The 25,125-nt window shown below is 45.7% G+C and overlaps 1 protein-coding gene across 1 annotated transcript; it reads right to left on the bottom strand.

Annotated features, from left to right (window-relative positions):
* Positions 1-6,086: 6,086 nt before the first annotated feature.
* FUNDC2 (FUN14 domain containing 2) lies at positions 6,087-23,114 on the bottom strand. Its single transcript, XM_054995817.1, has 6 exons — positions 22,988-23,114; positions 15,042-15,189; positions 14,818-14,893; positions 14,334-14,360; positions 11,989-12,126; positions 6,087-10,749 (listed from the first exon to the last, which is right to left on the bottom strand). The coding sequence occupies exons 1-6, from the start codon at positions 23,112-23,114 to the stop codon at positions 10,672-10,674; spliced, it is 594 nt and encodes a 197-aa protein (XP_054851792.1). The 3' UTR covers positions 6,087-10,671.
* Between the last annotated feature and the right edge of the window lie 2,011 nt (positions 23,115-25,125).

Below are 25,125 nucleotides of genomic sequence, written 5' to 3'. Positions count from 1 at the left end.
GTATGCCCTGTTGTTGCTTTGTTTTATTTTAGTTTACCCCTCTATATCAAGTGGTAAAGGCAAGGATTTTTTTTTTTGGCCTTTGGAATAGCAAGAGTGAACATTGCTCTTTTACCATTATTGCAAAAAAAAGTGTCCACTTCAAAGTAAGACATTGTTGAAACAAATGGGGCTCATTTCCAAATTTAGGATTGTGGGCTTGCCTTTGTTTGCAAGCACCTAGAGCCCACCCACATCCACTCAGATGTAGCAGAGAAAGTAACTTCAGCCATTTCATGGCGTGCAGCAACGGTGTCACCTCCCTTTGGGGAATCATCATGACAGCTCAGTTACCCTGCAGGCAGAGAATAGCGGAGGAAATTTCTGAAGGCCTTAGCTGTGTTTACACGGAACTTTGACATTCGGTAAACCTCCAGACAGCCCAGCTCTCTCTGCTCCAGGTTGCCAAGAGGCAACGAGTAGGAGTGCATCATGATGAGTCAAATGGAAAGTTAACATTCTTATTAGCAGGACTCCTTGCTTGCAAATGACTTGCAATTATAGGGAAGAGGGAGCCCTGAAAAGCTACTGCATACATTTGCTCTTCCTGTCCATGGAAAGCTTGAACTAGCAGGTGATACTGATCTCTCAATCCTTTAGCCGAAAGACTGACAGGGAGGGAGTGTGATGTTAGAGAACAAGCTGAGGTGACATGCCCAGGCTGTTCCAAAGTGACAGAGCAGAGAAAAGCTCTTTGGCCTGCTTCTGCTTGGCTAGAAGGGTAGCACTTGCATTTGCATGAACACTTGTAGCAGGCAACAGGGTGGCAGTGTGTGTTTGTGGCTGGGTTGAATAGCTCCTTCTGTAATTGTGAAATGTGAGAGGGTGGTTGGCAAAGCAGGCTGAGGGAGCGGCCTAGAGAAGTTCTAATGCTGTGGTTAGAGTATCAGACTAAGATCTGGAAGATCCAGGTTCAAATCCTCCCTCTTCCATGGAAGATCACAGAGTGATCTTGGGCTAGCCGCTCCCTCTCAGACCAACCTACCATGGAGGGTGGTAGTTGTAAGGATAAAATGGAGGATGGGAGAAAAACGATATAAATTTAAAAACAGAAAGAAAATCGATCTTAAAATGCAGAAGCCATTTTGAGTCCTAATTGGGGAGAAAAGCATGATACAAATTTAAAAAGAGAAAGAAATAGAACTTAAAATGCAGTCTCCAGAGCCAGAGCGATTGCACCTGCCAGTCTGTTACATTTTGTTCACGGTTTCATCTATTTCCACTTTTGCTTTTCCTAGCCAACAATTACTTGGAGTCCAGATGTGAAGCCGTCCTCCAAGAGATGAGAAGATGCTGTCGCCGGTATCCCCCAGGCAGATCCATCTGCTGTTCTGGGTTTGAGTTAGAGGAGAAAGAAAGGCAAAAGCAGAAACCGGCTTCCGGAGGAACTCATGGCCCACATGCCTAAGGAAGCACTCTCCTTTGATGCACCATAGGCCTTTTCCTCCGAATTCAAAATATCTACACCGGCCCTTTAGAGCTATACCTCAGTGGTGCTGTTTGCATCAGAGACCACTCCAAGAAACAAAGCGCCAGGCAGCTTCTCTCCCAGAAGCTGGAGGAAGCCAGAAAACAAGAGCCCATCTGTTAGCAGTTCTGCCGTCAAAATGTGTCACTTCTGTAGCCTTATCATGAACGACGTCCCAGTAGACTAATTTGGTGTTCCGTGTTCACTGTAACCTAATCTATTGTCAAGAGTAGCAATATTCCACTGCAAGGTGAAACCCAAGCAGCCTTTTTTTTTTTTGGTAGGACAAACTTGCTGGAAATTGAATTTTTTAAGACAATCTGTCAGACGTGATATGTAAATAAGTCTCTTGTTCAAGCTGCCGAAGAAACTCTTAGTCCTATCAAGTCAGCACTTCCCAGCCTGTTGGGAAACCCTCCTCTGCTGTTTGCGGTGCAGATGTAAGATACGCTGGCAACTTAAAGCCTCAGGAGGTGAAGGCTGATCATCTTTCGGCTGGGCAATACACCTTAGTTACCTGTGTGCCTCAGTTTCCTCATCTCTAAAATGGGAAGATCGCCTGCCCTCCAAGCTGTAGATTTATTAGCACTTGAATCCAATTGCACAATACTGAGTATGTGAATGCTGTTGTGGAAGCAGCAATTTTCAGGGATACTTATGGTGTGATTTTTTTTTTAAGCAATAGTCACTTTACAGAAAGCCAGAGTGATAAGTATTTTTTTTAAAAAAAGTCCACACTCTGCAACTTGTGTGAGCAAAGCCCCATTTCAATGAAGGGAATTGAATGTGGCTGTAGCATCCCCCTTTTCCCCACTGGGACCCTGCTGAGCTCCCCATCCAGCCACTTGCAGGGGATTTTGAGCATCCTTTACTACTGTGTGTTCATTCTAGTACTTCCCAGTGTTGATGTAACTTTGAGACCACTGCAATGTTCTGTGTGCATCGTAGACAAGCATCACCAAAGGCGGTAGAATGATTAAATCTGTGTTAAGTCTCTTTAAATGTCATGCTGCAAAAATACATGATCTGAACAATTTTTTTAAATTGTGTGTGTGTGATCATTTGGTATTTGGCGCACAAACAGCCGCTCTGCCCCATGTAGCTAATCTTGACAAGGGGACAGCTTATTTTATATGGAGATCTAAAGGGTCACAGACGGTCCTGGTCCAAACCCCATCTTTGCCATGAATTCTTTGCTTGGCTATCACCCCCCTTATCCTCTTTCTGCACATTTCCTTTCTATCTTAACCTTTCAGCAGCTTAAGGTGATAAGTTGTGTCTCACAAAAGCTAATAATTGAAATAAATGTCTTTAAGGTGCTACTTTGCTTTATAAGTAGTCTACCTCAAACTTTTAATAACCCTGCAGGGTAGGTTAGGCCGACTGACTGAATTTAGCTGCCAAAACTTCAAGGTAAGGTCCGCCTTCACGTACTGCTCATAGATTGAAGAGCTCCTGGTTTGTCCTTTCAACCAATTGTGGCCATATGTGAGCCATGGGGACTTCCAAGGCTTGCTTTTGGAATAAGCATCGTGCTTAAACAGGGATGTGAACCTGGTGTAAATCAGACATTTCCCACAGTACCCTGTAGGAGCCTTATTGAGAACTTAGGAAGTGCTTTGAATACTGTTAACGTGCTATCTATATACTGCACTGTTTCTCCTCCAGCAAACAGCAGATTGTCATTTTTGTCAAGAGCAAGGGATACAGTTGGATATTGCAAAACCTATCAGGGAAGAATTCCTGTATACTTTCCGGAAGCTTCCCCTCCTCCCTGCTAACAGTAAACACTTATCAGTCGTTGCAGTCTGAGAATACAAGTTACCCAAAGCATTGCAGCTGCTGCTCGTGCTCAGCTTGGGGCTCCTGCTAAAGTAATTTTCAGTCTTCCTCAGACAAGTTTATTTTGCTCAACAATGGGAGGAAAACGAATCTGAAGCTGATGATCAGTTCTTTATTCACAGTACTTAGTTCCTTATTTGCAAATCCAAACACAGATATTGAGGGAAATTGAAAAGCTCTGCACCCCAAAATAAAGTTTGGAGGAACACGTATCATACACCATGTGCAGGGGACTCGGTCCTCCAAGTGAACCTACGATGGGTCCTTCCTCAAAGCCCAGTTCTTGTGCTAACTGCTCCGAAGTGGAAAGCTGCACCCCAAAACAAACTTCCTTGGCAAATACCTGGTCTACTATGGCAAATCCTTTGCAACACATGGTCCTAAGAATGTGACAACACACCCTCTTCAAATGTACACCAGGATCCTGCACGGGAGTGCTTCCAGCCAAACTATTAACATGATGGAAGGGGGGCTTGGGGGCCAGGACATTTGAAAACCATTGTTCTAAGAGATCAATTAAGAAAATCTATGAGCAGTGGCAATTGAAACGGCTTTTTCATAGCATTGAGGCTGAACACCATCCAGCCCCAAAGGACTGGATCCAGGCACTCTGCATCTTGCCAATAACAGACACATCACTTTGGGACATGAAGACATGGTTTAGACGGAGAAGGACCCACATTTGATCCCCAACACCCATACTGTCAGTGCTGGAAAAGATCTCTGCTCAGCTTCCTGGAAAGCACTGCCAGAAAGAGGAGCAAACACTCAGCTTGATGGTCTGACATCGTTTAGGAAAAAGTCTCAAAAAGCGGAGAAGTTTAAAACAGCCATATTAAATTTTATCACTTGGGAGTGTTTTCCGTACCTTGTGCCTATTATTATTTAAAATCAGTATGTGTGGAGGTTTATAAAGTTCAAGACAAAAAGGAGAGATGGAGGCTGAGATAAACAGAGCACATGTGCTAGCTTAGTTTCTGCATAGGCGGCTGTGACAAAATAACTTGGAAAAGTTGCGATTTGAAAGAAGCCAGAGCAATGTCTTGTAGGTTTTGTAGTGCAGTGGTCTTCCACCCATGGTTTGGGAAACCCAGGGGTTGCAGTGTTTTACCTGCTGAGTCGTAAGCCCCCTACTATGGCTGCTTTTTTTTGCAGCCTATTGGAAGGATTTACTGCTAGTGGAAAGCCAGCATGGCATAACAGTTTGAGTGTCAATAAGATCTGGCAGACCCAGTTTTGAAACCCCACTGTGCCATGGAAGCTTGCTGGGTGACTTTGGGCTGGGCACCCACTCTCAGCCTAACCTACCTCATAGGGCTCTTGCAAGGATAAAATGGGAGAGAGGAGAACAATGTAAGCTGCTTTGGGTCTCCATTGTGGAGAATGGTGGGATATATATGAAGCAAGTAAATAAAGGCACAACAGCTCCTGCTTTGCCTTCCCCGTGTGCACACTTAGAGGAGTAGAAAGAATGGGGAGATGAGATCATTTATTGATGGAAAGGATTCCTCCCTGGGTGTAACCTTTTGGGTTTATTCCTCAGTACACTAAACCATTTGGCATCCGGTTTTGTGTCTTCTGATCTCAGGCCTCTTGGTGAGCTGACCTCGATACCAGTGTGTGTGTGTGTGTGTGTGTGTGTGTGGGGTGTGTGTGTGTGCGCGCCATATTTCTGGCTCCCTAATACACATTTGCTTCTCAATCCTTGGTCTGGAAAGTTTGAAGGCCACTGTTTTTGTTCCAGGTTATTAGCAACACCAAGGCAAAAAGACACCTGAAAAGAGAACTTCAGACAGCCACGAGCAGTGGGGCAGCAACAGTAAAAGCCACTCCAGGCTAGGCTGTACTGGGTTATGAGGTCAGAAAGATAGCTGGTGGGGATGTGGGGGGGAGAAGGCTTTGAGTGGCTGAAAGTGAGGAGGAAGATTTTATGCTGGGTGCAAAAGTGGATAAACCCATGTACAAACTGAAGGACAGGCATCACAAAGAGACAAAGAAACAATACCTCTTTAGGCAAACAGACTGGAAAATAAAACAACGTACAGACCTGTGGCAAAACGGGGCCTTTCCTCCCACTGGTAGACCCCGCTCTGCCTACCCCTCCCTTTCCGCCTCTGGCCAGGCACCTGAAGGGGCTGTCTCCTTTTCCTGTCTCCGGGTAGTTGCTGCCACCCCTGTCCTTGTATGGGGTCCTGGTTAGGCGGGACAGCCTCCTAACCCCCCTCCTCTGCTAGCGGGCCCAAGCGGTTGGGGGACTATGTGGAACAGAAGAACTTTCTTCATAAATTCCAAAACTCATTTATTTAACTTCTGACTATACACAGGCAAATATACAGTGAACGGAAGGAATACTAAAACCGAAACCCCTACACTATCTCCCTCATGCCCTAATTAGATGTTGTGTAGGGCAGGCCCAATCCTTTGATACCTGGGCCCGAGGTCCTGGGGTTACACGAGATCTCCCTCTCCCCTCAGAGCCATCTCTTCCTCAACTCTCCAGCCACCGTCACCTTCCAACTCCCCTCCACCAACTGACTCGCTCTCCCTTCAATCACATTCTACTCCAGAACTGGCCCCTCCATAGAAAGTTAACTCCACCAACAGAATGGCGTTTCCCCACAAGGCCGAAGCCACCAGACCTGATAATCGCCACTAATCACTGGTCCAGCATTATGGCATGGCATCGTCTCCTGTTCATGTAGTGAATACGGGAAATAAACATCAATAGGATGAGAAATACTGCAAAGACAGTTTATTTTAAACTCGCACTTCAAACCATTTAAATACCATATAAAAACATGACAAAACCCTTAATGCTTTTCTAAGCCGAGGGGGGGGGGGGCTGAGCTCTGGCACGCACACACCTGCAACAGCATCCTTCGTTTCTAGGTTCATAGGTCCGTCAGTGAACACGCTTTCCAAAGCCTTGGGGGTTTGGGCGCAGTGCCAAGATCTTCATGTACCTATCCTGGTTTCCAAGGGGGAGCCCAGAAAGTTTATTTCAGCTCCTGCTTGCAGCAGTTTACCTGGTGGCTATTTTCAGCATCTCCTGATATAACCAAATCCTGACAAAGATTTTTTTTTGAGCAAATGAGATTAGTGAATCTGGGATGGGCCCATGGCAGCTGCCTCATGTCCCGGGCCAAGGACTCCCAGTAGCTTGTTTTTCTGTCCAAAGCAGCTCGTCAGAGCACTGGCGAAAGAGAAAAGCAAAAGCGTATTCTGCTGCCCCCTCCATAAATTCACATATAACACAGTCCTTTCTGTGATGTAAAAAAATGGGGCGTGCTTTTTATTCAGCAAAGTGGGGGTGGGGAAGAGCTCACCTCCTGTGGCAAATCTTGTTAGCTAATGCGCTGAGGAGACACTTCGTTCAGGGGACAGAAATAACCCCTGAAGTTTAATAACTCGGTGAGAACATGCTTTGCTTATCTCAAAATTAATTACTACTGTCTGTGAGGTTTGGGATTGGGCAAAACCCTACGATGCTGTTTCTGCTGCACCCAAGGCTGCTATCACAGACCACATTTAAAGTGAAAGAAAAACACACCTGAACGCTGCTCGTTGCCACACTGCTAAGAATCATGATCAAACGCAATTCTTTCAGCATAAGGAGGCATGTGAGCTCGACTGCAAGCCAGGCTTGTGCATATTTTTCCTTAACTGCATGTAAAAGTGATGTCCGAAATGCGTAGTGACAGGCTGGTTTTGTTCCGCTGGGACCTGACAAGGAATGCAAGCAGGCCAGTTTTCCTCAAGGTCAAATCCAAAAGTAAAAAGCATTCCTTTATAATCATCAGGAGCAAATCAGACCATTGCAAATGTTTGAGTGAACTGGATATTCATCAGGCTGGATGACTAAAGGGAAAAATAATAAGGGAATAGGAGAGAGAAAAAGATGTATTAACCTGGCTCACTAGAGAAACACTGTTCTGCTGTGAAGGCAGCAATTAAACTCACCCTGCTAGGAACAAAATACAAAGATCTCCAGGCTCAAACAGAGGTGGGCTGGAGTTGCATCCATCTCCATCCCCCTTGAGTCTACAAAATGCAATTTCCTGGGCTGTGCAGGGAACACACAAGCGGTTTAATCCATCTACTTCCATCTGTTTCAGTTAAGGAACTCTCCTACTCTATTAGCATCTGAGAAAGAGAGGGTGTGTTCTTTAAAAGCATTTCTTTTTCTCTTTAAAATGCTAACAGCGGAGTAGAGGCCGAACTTCAATTAATTAAGGTGCTACTGGACCTGAATCTTGCTCTTCTACTACAGACCAACACGGCTATCCACGTGAAACAGTCTTCTTTATCACGTCATAGTGCAACAGGCAACCTGAAGATGCTCACTAACTCTTTTGTGACATTTCAGTGGGCCTCAAAAGATGCTCCCCTCTCGCACTTTTGGGGGGTATTTTTTCTAATGTTTGTTTATTCCATTTTTATCCCTCCGGTTATCTCAGGGTAAGCTGAGAGAAAGGCAGTTAAAAGCCAAAGATCACTCAAGAATATTTCATGCTGAACTGGGATTTGAATCTGGGTTTCTCCTGTCCAGTACTTTAATCACTGCAGGACACTGCCTCATAGAGTTAGTTCAGCATTACATGTAACTTTTGTCAAAGTGACTTCACTTCATGAAGCAATCGTGACAGCTGCCAAAAAATAAAAATGGCTTCCACCTCAGGTCTGAAGCAACCAAGCGTAATGTAGGTAGCACAGCTGAATGGCTGGTGAACCAACTTCAGTAACTGATGGGGGCTCGCCTTTTTAGAGGCCTTGTTTTTAGGTATGCTGACTGTGGCGAGGTCAGGGTTGGCATACTGTCAGTGAAGTGCCCTCTGTCACTGCATCCCAGAGAAAGAAACCAAGCAGCAGAATTCTAAACAAGTGATGCTAGGTAAGCCCCCCCCCCCTACCTCAGGACAACAAATGAGGCTAACCAGGTTCCCAGCTCAATTTAAGCAGTTGTCAGGGACAAACTAGATGTTTGCTTTTTTTAAAGAGCTGGGTTCAGGGAACTCGAGTTCCTCACAGCTGCACAGTAGCTAAGGGGAATGGCATTAAAAATAAAGCAGAGCCTGCTTGGGAGCCTCTGCCCCTCCTCAAGCCATCTTTCGCATCAAAAACAGTGTTAGAGAAGGGAGTTACTCCCTTGATTTTGCTGCTCTGCTCTGCTGAGCAGCAAAAACAGGGAAATAACTCCCTCCACCCCAGCACTGCTTCAGCACAGAAAAGAAGGGGGCAGGAGCTCTTCCTCCCCCTGTGGCAGTGTTCCAAGCCCGATGATGCTCTGCTTTATTTTTTAATAGCCATTCCCCACTGGAGCCATGGGGCTGTGAGGAACTCAGACCCAACTCTTTAAAAAAAAGTTCTCATCCTTGCTCTCTGACTGCTCATTCACAGGGCAATGTCAATGGGTGTGAGCCAAATATTCATTCAACACAGAAGGGTCTACTATGAGCCAAGCTACAAGTGACGAATTACACTTGCCTGGCAAGTGAACAGACTCATGTGTATTCCTCCCTGTTCACTTGCCATTCATTTGCGCTCCACTGGAGAGTCTGTTCACTTGACAGGCAAGTGTAATTCGTCACTTGTAGCTTGGCTCTGAGAGTGAGACCTCTCCCGTGTTGTGAGAATAGGCTGATACAGCTTTCTAGGCCAAGGCTGTGCTTTCCCACTGCTTTGCAGATGCCACAAGGAGTCCCCTAAAATCCACTGACCAGCTGTTGGTTAGCGAAGCAAAGACAGCAGGGAAAGAGCTGATGAATGTTTCTCCTAGAATACACCAATTCTTTCATCATCGGGACCAAACAATCCTCCAGTGTTGTTGGGAGCAGGACGGCTTTTCAACAACGACAGCTTAAACTCAGGTGGGCTCGGTTTTCCAGGATACCCCTCCACTTCTGTTTGAAGGCACAGATGCAGCCACGTCTCTGCCCTCTTTAATCAATCAATCATACTCAGCATTGACATATCAGTTTTTAAAAATTCCAAGGCCTTCAAAGACATTATTTGCTCACAGTCCTTACCTGTTAACGTCAGTATTACTGTTCCCTGTATTGCCAGGTGAGCTTGGGGGCAGGGGGATTGGCCTCAGATTCACAGTGGGGATTTCGAGCTCTGTATCTCAATCTCTTAGATACTAAGCTGAGCCAGGGCTTAGCCAAATGCTTTTGCAGAAGCGGACTTCTCACGCAGATGGAAGGGCAAGCACAGGAGCAAAGCCCATCAGCTTTCTACAGGGATGGCAACTACGGCAGAGGCAGGCCATCTCCCCTCCGTGTAGCCCAGAGATCGCTCTTTTGACTTCAGTTTTGAACAAGATTTACGCCTCTTCCCTCCTCCCCCAATACATTGTCATCTAAAGCCACAACAGAACCTGTACAACTCCCTCTCAACACCCCTCCCAGGCTCCTGGAGCTCCATACAACAGGAGGCCCCAGCAGAAAAGCACACACCTCCATTCCCCATTGCTGCAACAGCCACTGCCGAGCAAGAGAACCCAGACTCTCTCAAAGAGCTTGCCAGTTCCAGCCACTCAAAGTCAAGTCTAGCTTGAACCGTTCATAGTACAGGGCGGAGGTGGTTAAGTGTGCAAGAGACATTTCCTTGGAACAATGAAACTTTGAAGTCTTTTTAGACATCCTCAGAAGAGGAAGGAGGCAAAGCATCTCACGTAGCTGGTGGAGTTTCCAGAGAAAGTTCCAGTTCTGTGGCTCAAGCATATAAATAACAGACCAGGAGATGCCAGAGGGATGTTTTTGTATACAGTGTCCTAGCAAAGTCAGTGCTTGAAAAAAACGCATGCCTGGAGAAGAACAAGCCAATCCTAGGCATCAGTTATTTCGGGACATGTCCTGGCACAGCCTCTGCATGCGGTGCCAGCTGGAAGCACAGGCCATACCACAGCTACACAAGGCGGAGTATGAAACAGACAAGATGGTGCAAACAAGAGAGAGAGGAGCTCCTGTCCTGGCAATGGGACTGGCATGGCCCTTTGTCTAGGTCATCCCCTTGAAAAAATAAATAAATAGGGGAGGGGGAATCTACAGAACCCGAGATCTCAAGCGGGGGACAGATCTCAGCCTGGCAATGGTCAGCTTTTGGACCAAGCCCACCTCCTATCAGCCAATCTCCAGCACACTGAATAAAAACAGGAGGAGCGGAGGAGTTAGAGGCAGCATTTCTGGAGGCCATGATTCACATACAAAGCAGAGAAACTGGTCATGAGGGGCAATGTTCCAAGTCAGCTGATCGAGCAATCCAGCAGATACTGAGCAGGAGACGGCGGCAGCACAGGAGCTTCCAGGTACTACAGGTGTCTCCTAAGAGGCCATGCCGAGCAGAAACCCTCCTACAAACCCACCAGTCAGGAGAACGTTCTTTTTCAGAAAGGAGATCACCTGGGCAGAGAGAAGAGAGAGGCTGGTATCAATAACACTCAGTCTCCTGCAGTTTCTTCAGTTAGAATTCACTACAACAAAATTCAGCATCCCTTTGAACAAACATTGAAAGGCAGCCTGCAACCAGTATGGTGCAGCTGTTGGGCTAGGACGTGGAAGGCTGGGGCTCAGATCTGTGCTGCACCATGGAAGCTTGCTGGGTAACTTTGGACCAGTCACTCTTGGCTATTGTTGAGAGCCTATGATGGAGGAAGGAAGAACCATGTTGTATGCTGCTTGGGCTCCCCATTGGGGAGAAAAGCAGAGTATAAACACCTCAATAAATAAATATAATCCCCAGCATGAGAATTTGGGTGAGGACGAACCAGACAAATATGGATAGTGCTGGCACCCAGCAAAGTGGGGCAGATGCCCAGAGATAGTTTAACACCATCTCTAATCCCCACCACCACCATGGGGCAAAGAAAGACATGCAGGGAAGGTGGACTACAAATCACATTAACATCCTTACTGGAGAAAGTTCTGCGTCTGGCAGCACCTTACCTGGAGTAGGAAAAGTGAGAAAGCCAATGTGGTGTAGTGGTTAAGAGTGTCAAACTAGAACCAGCAAGACCCAAGTTCAAATCTTCCCTCAGCCACAAAGTTCAATGGATGGCCGTGGGCCAGTTCTTTCCCAAACTAACCTACCTCACAGGGCTGTTGCAGGGGTAAAATAGGGGCATTTGTGTATGCTGCCCTGAGCTTGGTAGAGAAAGGATAGGCAAAAAATGTGTGTGAGAAAGAGCTGCGGGTCTCTTGACAGGGGAAGACTAGCCACAGTCATGCTCTATGACTTTCCTTAGATTTGACAATTTCCTTGTTCTTGCAGTCCCAAACAGACAACAAACACAGGAAAACTATACTGTCCCTGGTGGTGGCCCACATTCAGTTTGACAACCTGAAGCCACACAGACCAGTTCTAAACCATTAACCCAAACCCTTATGCCACGTGACAGGTTCATGGCTCCCTCCAAGCTGAAGCTGCCCAAGAGGAGCCCCCAATTGTCTTCCTGCTCCACGGCCCTTCGATCCACCATTACAATTTTGTGTGAGCTGCACTTTGCAGGACCAGCCAGTCAGCTCGCTCTGCCCTACCTGCTTCTGCCACCTGTGGAAGATTTTGCGCCTATTCTGCATAGCTATCGCTGTCCACACCAGGTGGTTTCCCCTAGTCAAAGGTCAGGATTTTAATGGTCTCACCTCATCCACTTGGCTCTTAACTTCCGGTGCCAGCTGGTTAGTGGGGCTGCTGTGAAACTTCAGCTGCTCCTTGGCTTTGCTCACATCCCTCTCCACCATCTGCCAGTCGACTTTGATGTATCCCGTGTGGTTCGCAATCTGGGTCAGAAGAAGAGTTGCTGAAAAGTCCTGCAAGACTCCATGTCTCCCTGACTATTTCCACAGCAGCTCATGCAAAAAGCACGGGAGAGAGATCCTTTTCCCGCAAAACCAGGGTAGTGTAATGGTTAAAGTGTTGGACTAGGATCTGGGAAACTCAGGTTCAAATCCCCGTTCAGCTATAAAGCTCACTGGGTGACTGTGGGGCAGTCACCCTCTGCCTAACCGACTTCAGAAGGTTCTTGGGAAGATAAATTAGAGGAAAACTATGTATGTTTGTCTGAGCTCCTTGAAGGAAGGGCAGGATAAAATGTACTAAATGAAAGGGGAGGGGGGAAAGGCTACAGTTACAGGAGTGCCAGTGAATGCAAGGTACTGTTTAGAGTCAGGAGAGTCCAAGAACCAGGCCAAGGGTTGGCTACACTGCAGACATTTTCTGTCTCTTTGTATACACAAAGGAACATTTAAAAGGCCCCAAGAGAGAAACAGGATGGTGAGCCTTTAGAGGAAGAGAGTTTTGCACATGTCTGTGGGCCAAACCTAAAACAGGGGAGCTGTTCTTGTGAGAGGGATACTAAAGAGAAGCATCAAGGTTAGTTTTGCTCTAAGAGATCAAGTGTGACTGTTTGATGCCTTTAACAGGTCTATGCAAGGCAAAGGCCAACAGATAAATCCTCCCCCACAGCAGCTGCTCCAAAAGCTGGAAGAAGGCTTCAACGGCAGCCTTTATTTATATGCCACCTCTTCAGAAACCTACTCAGGGCAGCTCACAAAATAAAATGTCACAAAAACATATCCATTAAACCCCCACATTTCTAACATAACCTTACGCAGAGTTACTCCAGTCGAAGCCCAATCGGTAAGCTTACAACGGAGTATCTCTGTACGGGATCTCAACTACCGAAACGATCCTTGTAACAGTCCTCTGGCTAGAAGGAGATTGTAAAAAAACAATTACAGATATCAATCCCTAATTTAAAAACTGGGTAAAAAATGTTTTGGCCCAGTATGGAAAAGACAGCCCTTAAAAGCCCAGAGCCTCCGTCTGTAAAAAAGGTAGCATTCCAACAGCCGACAGCGCGACAGAGGATGAGATGCAGAAACACGTTCTCATAAAAACAGTTAACTCGATGCTGCCATTTCCACAGATGGACGATCATATGAAGCCACCAGCACTCTACCTATCACAGAAATTTCTAATACAGCTGATAACATCTCTCCAGGATTGCAACGGTCTTTCTCTATACCAGCCACACCAGCAGCCCCCAATGTTCTACTGCAAGGTGGATGACCTTCAGAGGCGAGATGTTTTCAGAAGTGATACCCATGTTGCAGAACTTCCTCTCTCTCTCTCACTCACTTACACACACACTCACACTCACACACAATCACAAACACAGTATAGCTCTCTAGGGGCTAAGTTTGCATTGCCAGAAAATGCTTTTATTCTTTCAGACTTTGTTTGCAGCAACCCCTGACCTATGGTTGTTGTGGGTTTTCCGGGCTGTATTGCCGTGGTCTTGGCATTGTAGTTCCTGACGTTTCGCCAGCAGCTGTGGCTGGCATCTTCAGAGGTGTAGCACCAAAAGACAGAGATCTCTCAGTGTCACTGTGTGACACTGTGACACTGAGAGATCTCTGTCTTTTGGTGCTACACCTCTGAAGATGCCAGCCACAGCTGCTGGCGAAACGTCAGGAACTACAGTGCCAAGACCACGGCAATACAGCCCAGAAAACCCACAACAACCATCGTTCTCCAGCCGTGAAAGCCTTCGACAATACAACCCCTGACCTGCTATTGGTGTTTTCAGGCTATACATTTAGAGGATCAGTTCATGCTGTTTCTAGGATATTTATCTGAAATACCTGTCTGCCGCCTTTCTGCCCAATTAGGCCCCTCAAAGTGGTGAACAATTTAAAAGACATTAAAAACCAACTTCTTAAAAACACTACATGCATATGTAAAAACCAGCAAGACCGTAGCTAGTTGTAATCTAATGTGCTTTATACAGTAGAGACAGCTTGGAGGGAAGGTTAGACTAGGATCTAGGAGAATCAGACTTGTGCCCCTGCTCTGCCACAGAACTGGCAGAAACTGGTAGAGAATGTGGGCCAGTTACATATACTCAGCTTAGCCTACTTCACAGCGTTGTTGTGGGAATAAAATGAAGGAGAGGAGATTGATATAAGTCACCTTGGATACTCACTGTGGAGGAAGGTGGGATATTATTGAACTAAAATAAAAAATAATAATAAAATATAGTTACTATTTTGTTATTTTATTGTTTTAGATCGTAAGCTGCCTTATTACTCAGAGAGGCAGAATGTGAATGTCGTAACTGAAGAAATAATCACCAGTAAATAAATACATCAGTAAATACAGTCAAGTGGAGAAGCCAGCTGTCTTTTGCAAGCAAACTATGTGCCACAACCCTTTTACCAAAGACACTGTGCAGGGCAGAAACACAAAAAGCACTCGGGCTTCAATCTGCTCCATAGCCAACCCCACCAAAATACAAGGCCCAGGCTGGAACTGGCTTGCAGATACTGCCCAAACCACTTAGCAACGATGCATTTAAACTCACTCCAGTGAAAGCACAAACACGGCTCACACAATCTAGATGCCATCAGACAGCCCAGGAACACTGGCTACCGCCGTTCACTCCCAAACCCCAAGGAGGCAATACTAACCTGCAGCAGGAAGAAGCCGCCTCCCACGGCAGTTGCAGCCAGTTTTCCAACCTTCTGAAAGATGAAGCCAGTGCACCTGCAAATCCAACAATGCTTACTGCCCAGGCACTCTCAAAGGAAGCCCCATCTCGGTGCCTGGGGTCTAAATGGCACTCGGAGGTGCGGGCTGACTTCCCACCTGCCCTCTCGTACAAACCAAGCCAGCGTGCACCACTGCTGCTCACCATCCTGTGACGCCTCCAATAGCAAGTTGGGTTGCTACGTTGTACTTTTCCGTGCTGGATCCAGAGCTGGGCCCGCACAGCTTGCGCCACCAGGGCTGGTTCTTCGTATACTCGGCCAGGTCCAGCACCTCATCACTGATTTTCTTTCCTGCAAATACATGAAGACAGGCAAGCAGGGAAGTTGAGCCATGCTCACTGGATGCTGCCGAAATTCTTATCCACTACAAGCCTGCCTGTGCTAATTGCTGCCTGCCGCATACAAATGGGAAGACACTTGGAGTTTATGCAGCAACAATGCAGGAGTTCCGAGGAGGGGGAAACAAAGTAGCTACCCCAGCAGTCTCAAATGCCGGCTAAGCATTTTGCCTGTCCTTTGTTGGACCAATACAACACCTCTACTTTCGCCTAGATCTTTAAACTGCTTTGCATTATACCTTGTGCAACATGCCTAAAGAGTCTTTTGTGACTTAAATACATGCAAAAAATGAGTTACAAGATCTGTGAGGGCTCTTTAATCACTCACTCCATTAATCATTCCCTGTTTTCTCTTCCGTCTGCCAAATGAATGAATGAAAGATATTTGAAGTAAATCAATAAATATCCAGCACATTTTTTACCTTGCCCTTCTTTCAAGGCTTCACTCATCCGAACAGGGCCTTTTGTAAGTGCCAACCTGCAAACAGGCAAAATCAGCAGCTGCCCATACACGCACATTCTCCGCTGTTAAGGAGTGGCCTGCCTGATGAGGTCAAGCGAGCTCCCACTCTCCTGGCTTTCAGCAAATTAGGGGTATGCATTAAAAAATGTATCAGGAAATTCAGATCCAGGTTTCAGGGATCTCAAAAAAAATTCCAAGATTCCTGACATCCAGGAAAGATTCTTTGATCTGTTTAAGACAGATCAGAGAATCCCAGATTTATTCAGCCATTATTCCCTATGGCGGCTACCTGGGGCTGGAGGGATAATTTTTCAAGCAAACTCCACCAACTTTGCAGGAAACTTACTCCTCACTGGCCTTTAAAGACCCCCCCCCCAAGTTTCAGGAAGATTGGACCCCAGGAGACAATTCTATGGGCCCCCGAAGATGTTTCCAGCCACTTCCCTAAGGGGGAAACTATCTGGGCAGTTGAGGGTGGCATTTTTCAAGCAAACTCCACCAAGTTTGCAGGGAACCGACTCTTGACTGCTCTCTAAGGACCAACCAAGTTTCAGGAAGATTGGACTCTGGGGTCCAATTCTATGGGCCCCTAAACAGGGTGCCCCCAGCCACTCTTCATTGTTAACTTATAGAGGAAACATTTCCAAGCAGGCTTCAGGAAGAAACACACAGCAGCAAGACGGCCAGTGGCCAAGGTACATTCCCAAATGCAACCTCAACACAGAGAACGCCCAACAGAGTGAAACTGATGACTTCCCCAAACCGAAGTGCCCCCTAGACAAGCTGCCCAGTCACTTTCCATTGTTTCCTGTGGGGAAACATTTCCAATCAGGCTCTCAAGCAGAAATACACAGGGCCAAGGCTGCCAGTGGCCAAAGGCACACTCCCAAATGCAAGCAGGAGCCCAACAGAACCAAAATGAAGCAAGGGGATGAATGGAATTCCCCCAGAACCAAACTGAATCAAAGGGGCCAACATCAAACATCAAATCATGTTAAAACAGAGACGTCCACCCAAATCAAACTGAGGCAAGGGACACTGTTGCAACGTAGCTCAACAGAACCAGGGTTAGTCACAGAAGCCAGACAGACAAGGAGAGCTTCTGCATGAACTGGCCACCCACTCCCCTCTCCCTGCATCCCTCCCCCTCCCCTCTTGGAAAAAAAGCAGAAGTCCAGGAAAAAGCCAGCCAGAGGCTGAAACCACATTTCCTGGATTTACTCAGTGGTCTGGGTCCAGGTTCTTGGATCGGATCCCGGATTCTCTGATATGAAACAGAAAAGCTGGATTTAACCCGATCACCAAAAATCCAGCTTTCCCCCCTGAATCCTGGATCGAGATTGCACACCTTTACCACAAATTGTACAAAACAGAATTACTCAAGTGGGCTTTTCTACACAGATGATGGTATAGCTGTACTGTAACAAAACGATTCAGAAAGATACTTGGATAAGAATGAGAGACTGTGGTCTATACTACACTGTACAGTTTGTACTGTCTGCTGTGGTAAATAGGATCATGTAATTTTTGCATTGTTTAACATGTCATATTATGCTTTAGTTCAGTTCTGTTTATATTTCTAGTTGGTTCCAGATTCCTACACTCCAAATCGTATTGCATTGTCTACTGGATATCCCATCTTGTTGATTGTACTGACTTAGGCTCGTTTCAGCTACAAGTGACGCCTGACACAGGTTGGACACTTGTCAGCTTCCCTCAAGTTTTGATGGGAAATGTAGGCATCCTGGTCTTGCAGCTGTAATGGAGAGCCAAGCTGTAAAACCAGGACGCCTACATTTCCCATCAAAACTTGAGGGAAGCTGACAACTGTCCAACCTGTCTCAGGCGTCACTTGTAGCTTGGCTCTGAGTTGTTATCCATCGCTGCCCCGACTGTGTGTAATGTGTGTGTGTGTGTGGGGGGGGTGCGGTTTCAGAAACCATTTACATCCATTCATGAACAATATGTAAATTGCTGTGGCCATTTCAAACACCACCGCTTTCTCTGGTGCTGAAAGTGGCTACCCCCATCCCTGGGCCACCAGGACTTCGGCATTTTTAAAAACGTTGGCTCAAAAATAGCAATTTAACATTGTCACAACATGTTCCCTGAATTCCCACCTTTCATTTTTTTTAAAAAAAGTCTGTAGCCCCTTCCATTGTAGAGATACAAGGAAAAAGACATGTCTCTGCAATGGAAGAGGCTAGAGACTTTTTAAAAAAATGACAACTGGCAATTCAGAGAACCTGCTATACTTGCCATTACAATGCTATAGTGCTACTCTATATGTTCAAAAAAGAACGGGCTGGAATTAAGCAGAAAAATAAAAGGTGGTGTTTTCGGAAGCACTACAGACATTTCAAATAATACTCCACAGTGAATGGGATTGCATTGAAAACTTGATAATGGAGAAAAGGATTGTTGTTGTTTTTTAAATGGCTGAACCCTGCATTGCAAACGGGACACAAGTGGCTTTGTCTGAAAAGACAGACAGACAGACAGCTAGCATACTGCATGGTTCTCTCTTCCCATTTTATCCTTTAAATACTTGTGAGGTAGGTTAGGCTGACCGTGCAACTGGCCCAAGGTCATCCAGCAAGCTTCATAGCAAAGTGGGTATTTTAATCCCTAGTCTGGCACTCTCCAGTGCCATAGAGCAGAACCACAAGTGACAAAAGGCACAGGTTGGACACTTGTCAGCTTCCCTCAAGTTTTGATGGGAAATGTAGGCAGCTTGGCGGAATGTTGGACAAGAGACAGTTGAAAAGTCCATTGGACAGCAGTCGGAGAGCCAAGCTGCAAGACCAGAACGCCTACATTCCCCATCAGTACTTGAGGAAAGGGGACAAGTGTCCAACCTGTGCCTTTTGTCACTTGTGGTTCTGCTCATAGTCTCACCAGGTGGCCTTAATTAATTCATTTATACCCCACCTTTCTGCCCAATGGGGATCCAAACCAGCTTACGCTGTTCTTTTCTTCATTTTATTCTCACAACAGCCCTAAAGAAATGTCTGTGCTTTGTTATACATGATTCCCATGTTATCTCACCCATATAACCCACCACACACGATGTAGGATCCACAGAAAAGGGATCTTGATTTGTGGCTGATGTGCTGTCTGGTACAGGATTAAGGAATCCTGTAAGTAGATAAAAGAAAGAAGACACGTGGTCAAAGAAAACCACTTTACCTCACGCACTTAAAGTTGACAGTGGATCTGGTACAATAAAATAAAAGGAGGGTGTGGGTGATGAGGTAGATCACAAATCTTCACACTGAGGGGCATATTATTGGCAAAATGGTATAAAACAAAAAAAAAGAGAAAGGCCTGGATCAGGGGATGTGATATGGGTTGAGAGTGTGACTGGCCCACGGTCAGCCAGCGAGATTGCAGGGCAGAGTAGCAATTCGAAACTAGGTCTCCCAGATTCTAGTTTGACACTCTAATCATTATAACACATTGGCTCTTAAGCAAGTCAGCCACTCCCAACGATGTGGGATAATATTGACCTACCACACAGGGCTTGTTAAGAAGATAAGAGTTTCTCCCCCAGATCAGCCCTAGTGACTATCTAGTCCAACATCCTGTTTTCCACAAATGCTAACCAGAGCCTTTTAAATAGGCCACAGGCAGGGCATGAGGACAATAGCCCTCATCTCGTGTTCTCTTTCCCACCAGCAACTGGTATTCCAAGTTACACTGCCGGTAAACCGAGAAGTTCCATTTAGCTTTCCAGGGCCAATGACAGACTGATCCTCTGTGAGCTTTCCAAGACATTGGCCAGCACTGCACCTTTTGTTAGAGAATTCCAAAATTTACTGCCAATTTGTTTAAGTTATTTCTATCTTGTGCTTTTTCAATAAAAAGTTTTCTGAAGCAGCTCAAGCTAATGTATGTGAACCACAAATATTTGACAAGAGTACTCGGGGGGGAAGAACGGTTGGAGAGCCGGACTAAGATTGAGGATTCAATTCTCTCCACATAGTCTCAGTCTAATGTACATCACAGTGTGGTTGCTGAAGATAAAACGGAAGAGAAGAAAACAAACCGCCAGTGTGGTGTAGTGGTTAGAGTGTCAGACTAGGATCTGGAGACCCAAATTCGAATCGCCATGCTGCCATGGAAGCTTGCTGGGTGACCTAAGCTATTTCAAAGGGCTTTTGTGAGGATAAAACTGAGGAGGATGAGGTAAGCAGTTTTCGATCCCCACTGAGGAAAAAGGTTGCATCTACATGAAAAAATAAATAGGGGAGAATTACATATGGCAGCCCTGAGTTCCTTACAGGAAAGGCAGGCTAAGGATGTGATGGATAGCAGGTCTATGGCACAACCCATCTACCCACCCACCCCCAGCCTGGCAGCAAAGCATCCTTTCCACTACCTCATACTGCCTCTTTCAGCTTCACCTTGTTATGAAAGGCCATGTTAGCAATGTTGTAGAGATGGAGCAGGCAGGCTTGACTCAGAGGCTGCTAGCAGCTGGCCCCTGTTCTAGGGATTATCCTTTGGCTTTTATTATACAGTATTATAATTGAATTTTTTTGGTCCAAATTATATAATTTTTCTTTCTTTGTAAGATGCTTTGAGCTGCCAGCAGAGAAGAAAAACAAGATACTTAAAGAAATAAGAATAACCATAAGCAAGCCTTCAGGGCAGGTTATTTATTTGGTGCTTCTGTAGCCTTGGAACTGAATGTCATCAATATGCGGATGATGCCCAGCTCAGTATCAAACTATTCAGATTCCTCGGTGATGCAACAGAAGTCCTGAGTCGCTGCCTGAGAGCTGAGGTCAAATGGCTGAAAACGAACAAACTGAAACTGAACCCAGACAAGATGGAAGCGATGCTAGTTGGGAAGATGGAAATCTTGAAAGTCACTGTTCTCCCTTACTGACCCTCACTGACTTGGTCAAGAGCATAGGGTTACACTGGATCTGGCAGTGCTGCTAGAAAGGCAAGTCAATTCAGCTGCAAAAAAAAGGCCTTCTATCAATTCAGTCTAGCCTGGAAGATGGTGCCTCCCTATCTTGACCTAGACAATCTGGCCACCTGAATCCAAGACACACTAACATCAAGACGAGACTATTGTAATGAATACTACCAGGGCTTTTTTTCTGGGAAAAAGGTAGTGGAACTCAAGACTGCACAATGACGTCACTTTGGTTCAGCTGGAACAAGGGGGGAGTTTCTTAAAGTTTAAATTGCCCTCGGCGAAAATGGCCACATGGCCACATAAACTCCCTTCTGTCTGGAGATCAGGGGGGGTGGGGCCACCGACCATGTGACCATTTTTAAGAGGTGTCGGAACTCTGTTCCACTGCGTTCCCGCTGAAAAAAAGCCCTGCATACTATACAAGTCTCCCCTCAAGTCAACTCTAGCTGGTGCAGAACGCTGCAGATAGGTTACTATCAGGAGCTAGGCAAATCATGCATATTACTCCCATTCTGCAGTCACTTCATTGGCTACCCATCAGTAATCAGGTTCAGTTCAAGCTTTTGGCTATCTGTTGGGGGAAACTTTTATTATTTTTGTTTCCCCATTACAAGGTCCCCATTCTCTTCTTGTCTGAATAATAAATCAAGGCTTCAAACTTGGTCAGCTTAGAAGCAGAAAAGGTTTATTATGAGAAGTTCTCAAATAAGCCTGATGCACACACTATTACAGCTGGGTGCATGTCAAAAAACAAGCTGCACCTACATACCATCTCATAGGCATGATGCAAATAAATAAAAATGGCTTACAGTTCAGAGGATTATTACAAGAATATATAAAAATCAAATGAATGTCTCATGATGTTCGGAACATGATAGATTGACAGGTTGAGATTATGTTTCCTTTCAGGTCATGTAACATAAACTATCAGAAAGACTCCGTGGTTATCTCTACATTGCTAAGGGAGAGGCTGAGAATAGGGCAGGAAGGAGACATAGATAGCCTTCATTTGTTTTCAGAGTGCAGACTATACAGCAAGGCCTTCATGTTATTACAACCAAAATACAGAATGGAATGAGGGGTGATAAGCACATAGGGAGAAGAGTTCTTTAGTAAATTTAGACGAGACATATAGAAAGCAATAGAGTATCCCAAAAATTCCCTAACACTTATCACATATGAAGCCCTTCATGGCCTTAGTCTCTCATATCTGCAGGTCTGCCTCTCTCCCTATGCTCCACCACATCAGCTTTGCTCATCTGAACTGGGCTTTCTGCATATGGACAAATGGACAAAACCAACAACTGCCCATACGTGTGCATTCTCTGTTGTGGCACCCACCATATGGAATAGCTTGCCTGATGTGATTATGAAGGCTCCCACTCACCTGGTCTTCCACAAACTATGCAAAACTGAATTCTTTTTTTAAAATGCAGGTAGAGGGCTATATTGTATTGAAGTGGTTGAGAGAGATATTTTGAGACAGGGACTGCAGCCTATACTACTGTCAGTGAAATCATAAACAGAGTTACTCCAGTCTAAGCCCACTGATTTCAATGGGCTTAGACTAGAGTAACTCTGCTTCGGATTTCACTGCCTGCATCACCTACTGCATTGGTTATGGGATGTTTCAGCCATGCTTCATATTGACTTATACTACATAATCCGTCTTGAGTCTCATTGAGCAAGTTGGGACTCTAAATAACGTAAATAAAGAAATAAAATAGTGAAAATATCCATATGACACCTTGAAGACCTGTTGTAATGACATAAGTATGATCCTAGAGGATAGTTTATATGTTGTTTAATATGTCAGTCTTAGAATTGCTTATGGTCTGTTTTAGCATTTCTTCAACTCTGTATTAGATTCCTGCTCATTTTAAAGCTTTGCAAATTTGCATTTATATACCCAATGATATTCTTTATATATATACACACACATTCATATTTTCAGCATGTAAATAACTTGCCCTGTCACTCACAATAAGAAGGAAAAATTAATGATTTTTTTAAAGAAAATAGTGTTGACTGTCAACGGAAAGCCTTCCTTCCTTCCTACTCAGGAGAAAGTCCCATTACACTGAATAGGGCTTTCTTCCCGGGTATGGGGTTAAAGGGACATTCCTAGGCATGGAAGTCATCGCGAGTGACCTCCGTGGGGCTTACTTTCGAGTAGGCAAGGACTATGGACCAAACTGCTGTCAACTAATTGGGCCTTTTTAATATGTGGAGGGGGGAGACAGAGTCAGGCCTCGGGGCGGGGCCACCTGCCAGCCCACCGCAGGGAACTCGGCGACGTCATCCGCCTGCGGGCTCATGCCCCGCCCCCTTTGGGGAAAGAATCGCGCCCCTCACCTGGCATGGCGTCGCTCTTGCGCTGCTTCTGTTGCACCCGCGCGCGACGCTCGCGCTTGGCCTCTTGCTCCAGGCGGATGAGGGAGGTGCACGAATGAGCCTCGAGCACGCGCGGCTCCTCCTCCATGGAGCTAGCAGCCCGCCCTCGCCGCTGTGTGCATGCGTGTTCCAAGAGGTGTAGGGAGGGGGATGGGAGGGAGCCGCCTCCTCCGCCGCCCCGCCAAGTGCCGCACGAGGCGCCCGGAGCCCCGCCCCCGATGCCACGTGACGCAAAGGGCGCGGCGGCGCTTGATTGTTGGTTGCCTTGGAAACGGCCGAGTGGGAAGGGGAAAGAGGTCGCTCTGATCCCCGCCCCGTCTGAGGGGGAGGATGGCGCGGAAAGGCCCCGAGACGGGAGTCTATTAATACCAGCGCAAGAAATGAGTCATCTGGATTCTGTGCGGCTCTTTGAAAGACTAAAGTTGTCATACGGGTAGTAGTCTGATGAAGCGGACGTTGAGCCGGGGCCTAGGCGAAAAAGTGTCTCTGAGCATGTACCAAGGTTTAAAAAACCAAAAGGTCGTGGTGATCCTGATCAGAGTTTAACACCCCTTCGAATGCGGTTGCTCAGAATATGCGCCGTGTGTTACACTCCTAAGAGCACAGAGCCTCTGAACGTGACTAGAATTCAAAACTCTTAAGAGCACAGAGCCTCTGACCATGCACCGAGTTAAAACTCTTTAAGAATCAGCACTTCTAAACATGAAACACGGTTTGAGTCGATTTGTTTGAATGTATAGTCCAACAGCAACAGGTTTTAATATTTAATGGTATTATCTCAAAGAGATGCATCAGTAAAGAGATAAGGACCATAGATTTTATAACTACTATCTGTTGGTTTAAGTATGATCTTACTGGGTAGTTCTATGTTTTTTCATAGGTCAGTTTTAGAATTGCTTATGCTCTGTTTCAGCATTTCTTCAGCTTTGTGTTGGATTTCTGCAGGTTTTAAATCTTCGCAAATTTTCATTTAAATTGAGTATTGAAATATCGATGTATTGTCGAAGGCTTTCACGGCCGGAGAACGATGGTTGTTGTGGGTTTTCCGGGCTGTATTGCCGTGGTCTTGGCATTGTAGTTCCTGACATTTCGCCAGCAGCTGTGGCTGGCATCTTCAGAGGTGTAGCACCAAAAGATAGAGATCTCTCAGTGTCACAGTGTGGAAAAGATGTGGCAGGTCATTTATATCTACTCAGGAGGGGTGGGACTGAGCTGAGTCATCCTGCAGGAGTTTCCCAGGGTGTGGAATGCTAATGGAGGGAGGCTTCACTGTATCCTGAGGAGGTTCTTTTGCATATGGATTGGTGTTTGATGTGCTAATCTTCTCTGCAGAGATTGAAATATCCTTGAAATTGACTGTACTAACTCACTAATCCACCATGAGTCTCAGTGAGAAAGGCAGCCTATAAATAATGCAAATAAATAAATCTGTGTATCTGGAAAATGCTTGGTATATATGGCAGAATAGTGATGGAGAATGCCATCAAGTCATAGCTGACATGGCACCTCCTGGTGGGGTTTTCATAGAAAGAGTCTAAGAGAGGTAGTTTGCCATTGCCTGCCTCTACAACCCTGGTGTTCACTGGAGGTCTCCCATCCAGTTAAGGTCAATCCTGCTTATCTTCCAAGATCAGATAAGATCAGGCTTGCCTGACCTATCCATGTCAGTTGGGAAATATGACAGTATTACAGCATATAACCAGCAATATGTGCAGAGTTTTGAAAGTGCTATGGTCACAGCTTGAGCAGTTTTAAAATGAACCCTAAATCACAGTGACATTGCATAAGCACAGAGTATTAAAAATCATAAAAGATACAATGTCTCTAGTGCAGCACTTAAAATAAATTCTAAGACCACAGTGTCTCTGACCATGTGCAGTGTTGTTTTAAAAACTCAAGGATGTAGCATTCCATCCTGAACATGTGTAGAGTTTTAAAAACCACAAAGACACAATGCCTCTGAGCAGAGAATTAAAATAAGTTTAACTTAAGGCTGAAGAGTCCTGAACAGTTTGCTGAAAGGAAAGTTTCCTTTCTTAAGGGAATTGGTCTCTATATAGGACAGAGGAAGAATATAGGACAGAGGAAGAGCTAACATA

Source organism: Eublepharis macularius, chromosome 13 (assembly GCF_028583425.1).
Source record: "Eublepharis macularius isolate TG4126 chromosome 13, MPM_Emac_v1.0, whole genome shotgun sequence".
NCBI lineage: Eukaryota > Metazoa > Chordata > Lepidosauria > Squamata > Eublepharidae > Eublepharis > Eublepharis macularius.
This window is presented reverse-complemented; position numbering and strand designations above follow the sequence as displayed.